The sequence below is a fragment of the Vespula vulgaris genome, chromosome 18 (genome assembly GCF_905475345.1).
Source record: "Vespula vulgaris chromosome 18, iyVesVulg1.1, whole genome shotgun sequence".
Lineage (NCBI taxonomy): Eukaryota > Metazoa > Arthropoda > Insecta > Hymenoptera > Vespidae > Vespula > Vespula vulgaris.
The window spans coordinates 1,923,309-1,934,962 of record NC_066603.1 but is presented as its reverse complement, the minus strand read 5'-3'; the positions used below and the strand labels follow the sequence as shown (position 1 = coordinate 1,934,962).

Sequence of the window (11,654 nt, the reverse complement as noted above, 5' to 3'; positions counted from 1 at the left end):
ATTTGGTAAAATTTCCATAGGAAAAATCGATGCATCTGTTCCAACGCCGATTTAGTATAGATGAGAATATAGAGAGGGGACCATTCTCCCCCTCACCCCTCACCCCTCACCCCTCCATACCATCCTCCCCTAACCATTCTAAATGTGTTAGGGCACTGTCTACCTCACGTTCACTGTTGTTCGTGACACGTGACAAGAATTATGGCTACGGTAGGAACGTCAATGGCAGTCGACGTTCCCATTTTACCACCCTTTGACGTTCCCACAGGATCCCCTTTACCTTCCCTATATCACCCTCACTGAACCACCCCCGTCGTTGTTGCATACGCGTGTCGTCCATAAGTCTCATACGAATCGAAACGGATGATTATTTATTTCACGACACGATCGTTATCATCGAGAACACGCGTCGATTCTTTTCCGATATCTATCTTTTATCAAAATATCATAACATGTGTTCGTCTCTCTGTATGCCTGTACGTTTAAGTTTTGTGTGTGTGTATTATTGATTATTAATTATTGTTAGTTATTGTAGTTATTTTGGTTATATTTTGGATATGGACAATATAAGTAGTAATTAGTATATTAGTTAATATACTATATTAAATAGTATAGCATATACATTGTAATATTAATAACTTCTATATATTATACCAATTATATATACTATACGTGAGCATGAAATATTGTATAGCAACTGTACTGCAAATATTAATTTATTATTATTAAACGATATAATATAATATATATATATATGTATATTATAAAGAACTATCTATAAATTTATTATAACGACAGATTCATTCCCATAAAAAGTTTGTTAATACTCGTAATTAATTTTTCACGGTAATAGAACATATAATGAATCGTAAAATTATTCGTGCATCTTACTTCCCATCGCCTTGCATTTTTATGAACTTTAGAGAGTAATATTGAAAGGAAAAAGTTTATCATGAAATTACCACAACTTCACCGCAATTACGAACATAATTCCAAGAAAAAAAAAAGAAAGAAAGAAAGAAAAAGAAAAAAAAAACGGAAGAGAAAAGAAAGAAAGAAAAGAGAGAAAAGAAAGGAAAAAAAAAAAGAGAAAAAATAGGAAGAAGAAACTTAAAGAATCTTACGATGTTCTTCTCCAAGATAAATCGATTCGAGAAAGGCTATCGAACTTCTATTACTAGTCTTCATTTCCTCCCTTCTCTCTGCCCCACCAACCAACCCATCGCCACCGCAATATTTTTCTTCCTCTCTTCCACGTTCATTATATAGATTATACATATGTAGTACGTTTCACCGGACGTCATGTAAACAGGATACACGCTCGAATTACGTTATTGTGAAGTCCCTCAATCTCCTTGCAAGACACGATTTTATATATATATATATATATATATTTATTTATTTATTTAAAAGAAAAAAGAAAAAAGTAAAGAAACCGAAGAAAAAAGAAAGAAGAAGATTGACACGTTTTCGAATTATTTATAAATTTTTACACGGATTTTGAGAACCTTAAACATTGAATAATAATTTCTTTAAAAAAAAAAAAAAAAAAAAAGAAAAAGAAAGAAAAAAGCAAATCGCTCGAATTTTAATAACTTATCAGACGCACGGGAAAGAAACATTTCTGTTTTTATTCCCTGATCTAATCTTTTTTTTGTTTCTCCCCCCCCCCCCCAAATACAACAAAACGAAATTATCGACATTAATAACGATATATTAATTTTCAATCAATTGAACACTGCGAATAAAATCTAAAATGTTTTATAATAGGTTTATCGATGAGAATCGCGAAATATAACCTCGAAGTTTCTAATCTCAAATCGATTATCGATCGATTCGAACGAATGCGACCAATCGTACGATAATGATAATGATAATGATAATAATACTAATAATAATAATTATACTAATAATAATAATAATAATATAATAAATATATATTAATATATATGAAATAATAATAATACTAATAATAATAATAATAATAATAATAATAATAATAATCGTGATCATCGACAATAACCGGTAAATCTGATTCATCGTAGCGAATTCGAAATCGGACGACTCGAGTGAGCATATGCGGGTCGCTTATATACATACATACATACATACATACATACATACATACATACATACATACATACATACATACATACATATATATATATAGAAGAGAAGGGAGAAGAAGGGAAGGATGCCGAGTGCATCGTTGACGATACTGATTTAAAATGCCGACGACGATGACGAGTCTTCTGTGGGGATCGGTGCCTATGTTCACCCCCTAGCTCTGCGTCACGATTGTGAGCACAGCTGATACCCCCATACAGACTACTACCTACACATACACATACATATCATATATATATATATATATATATATATATATATATATATATAATGCAGCGGCTGTACACGCACATCGTTTCGAGAACAAAAGGTGTAGAAAAGACAGAGTATTGGTAGGGTAGACTTGAAGAGAGCCGATGGTGAGAGAAAGGTAGAGAGGTTATGTTAACCTACGGGGGTGGCACGAAAACCCCATATGGGTCTCTACAGCTGACCGCCGCTCGGCTCATTAATAAAGTACGTTACAAAAATCGTTCGAGACCCCACTGAATACATGCGTCTATGTATTATAGATTATGGTATATACATGTGGTTGTATGTGTAAGAGAGAGAAAAAGCAAAGTACGTTACTAACCTATGTTCGCTCTAGCATGAACGGATTCGTTACAATACGATCATCCTGTCTAATCGTAAATTATCACTTACGTTTTAACAATTATTTATTTAATTTCTTCTTAATCTTCTCTTGTCGAAGCAAACGACGTTAACAGTAATCTTAATTGATTATCGATTATCGTCGATTTTATTATCAATCGATTTTTTTTACACTCGAGTGATATGTAAAATTAGTTTGTTGAAGTTTCCGGGAATTGACGACAGATGTCGACAATGATATGATTTTAAGAATTAATTATATATATATATACATATATATACAATTAAAAAAATAGAAAAGACGTACTAATTTAATAAGAAATTTTTATTAATAAATCGCTACGAATTTCGCAAAGAGAAAGAAAAAAAAAAAGAAAGAAAAAGAAATTTTGTTAACTACATAGGATGACACGCTTCATACGTATGAAGTTCGTTGCATATCGTTGGCGCGCGAACAAAAATGGCGCCGACATCCCGCGGTGCAACGCAAAAATATAAACACAGTGGAGAGAGACTCGTTGTCATCGCATACGCTGGACCACTCGCGACGACAACAACAACGACAACGACAACGACAACGACAACTACGACTACGACTACGACAACGACAACGAAGATGACGACGGAGTCACATCCAGAAATAGTCACGTCGCGTGGGTGGTTTGCACGACCGAATAATAAATAGAGAAAAACGGGAGAGAATTAGACCGTGAGGTATTACGAGTCAAAAAGGGACAAAATGGCCGTACTCTTCTTAAATAATAAATAATACAAGACCTTCATTAATTTTCTATCAAAATTATCAAATCTATAAAGATACGAGCTAAACATTATAATTTCTAATAAAATTAAAGATTCTTGAAATCGAAAATAATTGTTTCTTCCTTTTTTTAATAAATACAAATTCAAAAGAGATAAATAATTCATTTATCGGTATTAATTAATTTAAAGAATATTATAATACGAGTTTGACTCGTATCTACTATTAATCAAAAATCAACAGATACAAGATATATGTAAAAAAAAGTTATGATGGATGTAACCGATAAATTCCGTAGAAGGAAAAAATGAAAAAAAAAAAAAAATAGATTTAGTGACTAATTCCCTTATAGATAAACGCGTCAACAGACCGACAATATTAGTTAACCTTGAAACCACGTGCGTTATTTTGCACGTGCGACAAAAGGCCAGCGTTGTTATTATTCTTCTTCTTTATTTCTCTCTATCTCTCTTGTAAAAAATAAGAGAAAGAAATAAAAAAAAAAGGAATGTATTCCAACAAACTCGATAACACCAGTTGCAACGCGTTATCATTATTATCCAAAATGATCTCGAAAATAATGACTGCACGTCGATATAACGCGGAAAATTCAAAAATACGAAGTTGGAATTTTCTATTTTAGAAGATAAGGATTGTAGTGCTACGAGATGATTAGATAGACAGACATAGATCGATAGATCTTGATTAGATTAGAATTTATTTCTCTTATGTTGAATTCTTTCAAGAATTTAATTATAACAAAAAAAAAAAAAAAAGAAACGAAAAGAAACGAAATAAAAAGATATTCGAAACTAATTATCTGCTTATATACTGATACAAAATGAAATGGCGCGATATTTCAAATATTTTTACAAATTCATTTATACTCTCTCTCTCTCTTTCTCTCAGATGAATATGATCGCTGCTTATCCGCGAAAAGAAAAAAAAAAAAAAAAAGAAAAAAAGAGAGAAAGAAAAAAGAAAAAAACAAAAAAAAATAAATATTTAACCGATATCTATTTTTAACTTTATCGCGTTCGGCTACCAATACACTACGATGCAGATATAGGCACGGCCATAATCGTCAACAAAATTTTTCCGTCGGGGAAACGAAAGTTTCTCCTTTTCATCTAACCTTTCTCCAATTAAATTATGATATATATATATATATATATATATATATAAAATAAATGAAAACAATAAAAGAATAAAAGTAAAAAAAAAGAGATAAGAAAAAAGATAACAAAAAAAAATAAAAAAAAATAAATAAAAACGAATAAAATAAAAAAGAAAAAGAAAAAAGAAAATTATTACAAGATACTCTTTCCACGTGTATATCTATATTTATATGAAATGAAGAACCGCATACGTATGTAGAATATTACATACATATATAACGCAAAACAATGTGTGTGTATATATACACACATGCACACCACATATATATATATATATAACCGTATGTATCTCCCGCAATATACGGCGTATATAGAGAAAGAGAAAGAACAACGAAAGAAACGCAAATGCAATTTCTTGTTATTACCGGTTGACTTGCGTAATTACGTAAATTGGGACGACCTTGCCGACCGCTGGATTAGATTGACCTAGGCTGCAACGTTTTATTATATCGCAAGCAAAAAAAGATGGCTGCCCGCTGAAAAAATGGGCTGGTAGAGATATAACAGGAGGAGAAGAAGCGAAACACGAAATTCGAAACAAAATATAATCTCGCAAAACGAAATGACTAATTTCGATCTCCATTAATTTCGATTTTAATTGAACGATCATTTAACGAGAAAAAAGAAGATGGCCGATTGTTCGAAAAAACCGCGAAACTTCGAACAATTAATTAATAAACGATTAAACTTTCTATCGTTGATTATTATTATAACCTATAAATGCTTAATTCGTAATAAATAAAATAGAGTAATAGAAAAAAAATAAAATTACTTGAAAGAAAAAAGTGAGAGAAAAAAAAGGAAACAAAAATAAAATTTTTATATACATGCATACATACGCCACGTGCATATGTGGAACGAGACGATGCAAAAGTTTGAAATTAATATGTATATATGTATTCATGTAAAACGTGCAACGGTATAAACAAAACTATTTCGCCTTTGAACCTTGCTTTTAATCATAAAAGATACGCGCGTCGTTTCGAATAGATTAGAGGCGCGAAAATCGAAGGTCCGTTCGCTGACACTCTCCATCTCTATCTCTATCTCTTTTTTCTTCTTATATTCTTTCCTGTATTTCCATGATCTTTAATTGAAACCTTTCTCCCACTCTTTCTCTCTCTTTCCAGATATATAAAGATACAAATAGACAGATAGATAGATAGATAGATAGATGCATGGATGGATGGATGGATGGATAGATAAATAGATAGAGGAGTGTACATAGTATAAAAGAGATGATACACGTTTTATTCTACACGCAATAAGCTTTTAAAACAAACGTTTTCCAGCACCGATCGAGGTTACGCAATCGGCATTTATATAATCAAGAAAGATCTCCAAGCGAAACACACACGATCGCTACTATCCGAGTTAAAGACATTTCTCTTTCTCTCTCTCTCTTTCTTCATGAAAAGAAATAAGCGCGTATTTCAAAACTATCTCTCTCTCTCTCTCTCTCTCTCTCGCTCTTTCCATTTAGTTATTTCCAAATCACGTGATTTCACACGATAAGAAAATAATAAGTTAGAACACTTAACTTCTTTCAAATAAAAGTTTCCCATACGTGTGTTCGGAGCTAACCTCAAAAATATTTCTATAGTTTCTAATAATACCTAATCGATATTATTAATAGATTATCTTTAATGAATTAATCAATATTAATCGATCGTATCCAATAAACTTATTCAAACGTATATTGAACTCGGATTTCACTAGATTCCTTCCTGCGTGCCGTTCGACCTAACCTCAATAATATTTCTATTCTTTCGAATACGACGAAGATATTTATATCGTGCTACTTAATCGATATTATTTAACGATTATCCTTAAGAATTAATACTTGATCGTACTCAGTAAGCTTATTCAAATGTATATTGTCAGATTCCATCTTATCTTTCATGTATATATATATATATATATATATGTACACACACACACAAAATATATGTCTACTCGTCGTTTCGATAGAGACGAGATGCACGAACCTAATTAATTAAAACTTCGTTTCCTGATTTCTCCTCTTTTCTCTCTCTCTTTCTCAATGTCTCGCCGAATAAAGTAAAACGTATTTTTTTTTCTCCTAACAAATCCCACGTGATAGAAGTTTTCTCTTACAATTAAAACAGAAGACGATGCCTTGTTCGTTCGCTTGTACGCGATGTATACAAACGACGTATTGATTACGTTTGTTACGATTATACGAAGAGAGAAAGAGAGAGAAAATTCGTTTATCCTATATCACAGGTGTAAATACGTCGATTTCTTTTCTTTCCCTGTTTTTTTATTTTATTTTGTTTTGTTTGGTTTCGCCTCTCTTCGTTCACGCCCGACTTGTTTTCGCGTGAGAACGTAAACACGAACACGCGATCGATCGATACACATATATGTAAAAAAATTCGCGTTTTGCTTTGCCCATCCGTCCAAAACATACTACGTATATTCTACGTTCGACCGAACGCGTACGCGTTATTAACGCGCATTTTAATCGATATACGACGTTAACGCGTTAAATGGCGTAGCGTCGATTGATCGGAAAATCTACGAAAACAATATTCCAGAAAGATCATATAGTCGTACATATACTCATATCCGTATATAAACAGAAGCATATATATATATATATATAAAATATATAGACGAATAGAAAAAAGCAAATGAAAAGAAAAGAAAAAGAAAGAAAGATAATAAAACTTACGGGTAATCGTCGACTGTTTCCTCGTGTTCGTTGGTAATACAGGGGTGGTGTTGGTAGATTCGATCGAGTACTTCTTTTTCCTAGCACTCTCGAAGGAATTATTATCGAACGACGAGGTCTCGTTCGGCGTAATTTCTCCGATCTCCGGTACCCTTGATCGTTCTCGTTGAGGCGGCGTCCTTTCGGACTCGGTATTCTCATCGAGAAGTTCGTCGGTTGGAACAACAACGGATACCAATTTGTCCTCGGTACGTTGGGGAGTAGTAGTAGTTTTCTTTGATTTCCCATTGGCAACGATAGAAGGTGGAGGAGGAGAAGAAGTCGTTGTTGGGAATGCTATCGTCGTCGCCGTCGCCGTCGTCGTCGACGTCGACGTCGTTGAAGAAGCAGCTACGACAACGACCGTGGTAGCTGCTGCCGTTGCTTTCTTCACATTGGTCGTTCCATTCAACGTTCGTTGGGGAGGAGTAGACGTCGTAGTAGTAGTACTAGTAATAATCAATGATTGTTGTTGTTGTTGTTGCTGCACGTTTTCATCCCGTTTTTTTCTCGGAGTAGAAGGCGCGTGTTTCCTCAAATACGGCATACCGCGAAGAGCATATGGCTCCGGTACGACGTCATTAGCGGTAACGATCTCCCATTCGTATCGGGAATTAGATTTCGGTATTTCCAAGTGAAAGTCGAATCCCCAACGTTCGTTGTCGAGCAACGATTGTGCACGTAACTCGCGTTCGGCCAATGCACGAGCCGCGGCATGGTCGACGGGACCGAAGAGATCCCTTCTAACGCGCGCGAGAGCTGCCCTGCTCGGCACCGTTCGCCCTCCCCCTAAGTTCCGACTCATTTCCGTCATCATAGCCGGATTCAACACTCGTGCGCTCATATTTCGTTGTTGCTCTTTCTAGAGCGCGGCAACGTCGCTCTCTCTCTCTCTCTTTCTCTCTTTCTCTCCTCGACAACACGATATATCGCGTATGCTGTCTGTATGTATATATATATATGTATATATACTTCGTAGAATATTTTCTTTCCCTCTCTGGATCACGTGGTACTGTCCACCGTCTCTTCTCCGTCTCTTTCTATTCGTTCTCACGAAATTACTGTTAACTCTTCCGAGACGTCGTTCGAAAGCCCGCGTCGACGCGACGTAATCGAAATTCGTTTCACCCGACACATAAAACCGTACTCTTTCTCTCGCTCTCTTCTGTCTCTTCTTCTTCTTCTTCTTCTTCTTCTTCTTCTTCTTCTTCTTCGATCGTTACCGTCGTTCTTCTCGCTCGCACCACCGCCCAACAGAAGAGAGATGATTATCCTTCTCGGAATCGTCGTGTCTCTCGAAAGCGCGTTGAAATACTCGCGCCGCCCGGTCTAACAAAAACCAGCCGGCAACGTCGCACGAACGCGCGATCCAACCGAATTTCGAATAATGGCCGCGCGCGTTCCTTCCTCCTGGGCCGTTCGCGAAACTCTTCTGTTGTTTTTTTTTCTTCTTCTTCTTTTCTTTTTCTATTTTCTTTTTCCTTCGCGCACTCAGAAATCACGCGCGAAAACAATCAAATAATATCGTTAGAAAACATCGGATTTTGATAATCGATATCACCGATATACCTTTCACTGAGTGTATATTCCAATCGTACATATATATATATATGTATGTATGTATCCTGTTTTTCAACACGCACGTAAAGTTTCTCACGAAAATGTTTCGCGAGTTTTTAAGAGAGAAGGAGGACGACGACGACGACAACGACGAGGAGGAAGAGGAGGAGGAGGATGAGGGGGGGGGGGGGAGGAGTAGAACGGTGAGGGGGAGGCGGTACGCGGCGGGACACGACGAACACGGTTCGTCGCTTGGAAATCTGGCAACGCGGCAAGCGCGAGAGACCGACGGAAAGGCTGAAAACAAACTTCCAACGTTCACGAACGAGGACGACGAAGCCTTCGCCTTCTCTCTCTCTCTCGCTCGCTCTCAATCTCTCTCTCACTGTCTGTCTCTCACTCACTCTCTTTCTCTCTCTTTGTCTTTTTCGTTTTTTCTATCTTCTGCCTTCGAGAATATTACTTTCTCCCTCGATGATATGATACGTGTATATGTGTGTGTATATATGTATATACACACTCGTCCTATCTCTCTTTCTCTCTCTCACACTTTCCTCGTAACATTTTCTTCTCACGTTAGATTCTCCTCTTCGTCATAAGGCGCCCGCGAGAACTTTGATCCGGCAACGTTGCACGCACTTGCGCGCGAGCCACCGCGAGACGACGACGACGACGACGACGGTGACGACGACGACGACGACGACGGTGACGATGACGACGACGAGAGAGGGAGGAAAAGATAGAAGGAGGAGGAGGAGGAGAAGGAGGATGACGACGAAAGGCTGGAACGCGTTGAAGCGCGCGTGCGAATTTCGAACTGGCTCGTCGCGCGCTTTTTGTCTTCTTCGTATATCTCTTGGCACACACGCGACGAGAAGCGAGAACACTCGCGAGATTTCAAAAAAAAAAAAAAAAAAGAAAAAAAAAGAAAGGAGGAAAATAAGCCTTGATCCTTTCGAAAAACGATGCGTGTAAAAGAAGCCTTCGGGAAATGATTTATATATATATACGTGTGTATGTGTACATATATATATATATATATTGCACACGGCCCGTAGAGGCTTTTGACGAATAACTTTATCTTCGTAGTTGTGTTCAACTTCTAAACTCCCGCCAAGCTTCGAGAAAAAACAACGATCGACGATCGGACACGATTAACCGTTATGTTTGAACTCTCCTAGTAGAAGAAGAACAGTTAGATGATAACGATAATGACGACGAATAAATGAAAAAACTTCGTGTAACGTCGTAAGCCCGTCGTAACTTGCTTTATAAACGTCTATTATTCTCTGTCTAACGTAATGAAAGATAGATTGAGAGAACGCAGTTAGCGGTATACAAGCGGTACACGATTGATGATGATTCGTCGTCGTCTAATGCCCTTGCAAAAAAAAAAGTATTATAACGGAGTTGCGCGAAGACGCGTCCAACGCGTGTGAAGCGCCCTCTAGCGACTAACTGTGGTGCCTCTTGCTGCGACCGTGCGAGGCCTTCGTTGGAACGACCTCGGTCATTTCCGTCGCTACCTCGGCCATTCTCGTCGACGTACCGTCCCCCACTATAGACCAACCTTCCCCACTACATCGCTACCACTCTCTTTCTCTCTTTCTCCCTCTCCTCGCTCTCTCTCTTTCTCTCTCTATTACTCCCCGCAATACTCTCTAACTGCAAAGTTATCCATCGAGAGAAACGACGAAAGGAGACGCGAAATAACCGTCGTTCGAAAGTCTCGCGCGCTATAGTCCACTCGACGTGAGCGCGACGACGAGCGATCTTTGAAACGAACTCGCGCGATATTATACACGTATACATTCATGCATCTGTCCTACTCTTTATGTATGCGTGTATGTACAGTTATCGAACCTCCCTTCCACCCTACCCCACCGATCACCATTACCCTACCTATATACATACATATATACCTTTTTACTCTTCGCAACGAACACGAGCGAACGTGCCGATCGCAGCTTCTCTCTTCGTTCTGACGACTGAGTCTTACCTATTCTTCTTCTCCTTCTTCCTCCTCTTCTTTTCTATCATACTTTCTCTCTCTCTCTCTCTCTCTCCCTCTATATGTATATATATATATATCTTTTTCTCCGATTCTCGTTCCCTCTTTTTCTTATCTATATACTCACCGAGATATACCGTATTCTCTCGTCACTTCTTCTCTTTCTTCTTCTTCGCTCCTTCATCTTCTTCTTCTTCTTCTTCTTCTTCTTCTTCTTCTCTCACACGAGCAAGAAAGAGATGACCTACGTATTTGGAAGATCTTCGACTGCGGGGGGTATATAAAAGGGAGACAGAGACGAAGAGTGGGAGGGAAAGAGGGATAGAACTCGTCCTTTCTTTTTATCTCTTTTCTCTGGCCTCTTTTACTCTCCTTGAGGACGCACGCGTGCTTCTGCAAGTTTTCGAGATTCGGAACTCGTTGCAACGCCTTCTTTGATTTTACTTGACTCCTCATTTATTTCAACAGAAACGATCCAAGATCTCCTACAAATAGATTCATTTCGTATGCGATCGATTCGAAATACTTTATGGAAGAATATTAATAAAATAGTATATTAATTTTGAGCGAAAGTAAATGCGATCGAAAAAATATGATTTATGTAATAATCGATGAATATCGTTAATTGTTAATTATTGAATATTTCAATTTTTAATTAGGTTAGCTCTCAAGCAGGAAAAGCTAATA

General features: G+C 37.1%; 1 protein-coding gene across 2 annotated transcripts in view; it reads right to left on the bottom strand.

Moving 5' to 3' along the window:
• The window catches only part of LOC127070490 (uncharacterized), a 69,395-nt gene extending 58,978 nt beyond the window's left edge, over positions 1-10,417 (bottom strand). Inside the window, exon 1 of one of the 2 annotated variants that reach the window (XR_007784521.1) lies at positions 7,358-10,417. Coding sequence is in view for 1 of the 2 variants with exons in the window: in XM_051008560.1 (XP_050864517.1) it covers positions 7,358-8,240 (883 nt within the window). In the remaining variant the exon portion in view is untranslated. The remainder of the gene's footprint in view (positions 1-7,357) is intronic. The other variant, XM_051008560.1, reaches the window with a different exon arrangement.
• Positions 10,418-11,654: the final 1,237 nt, after the last annotated feature.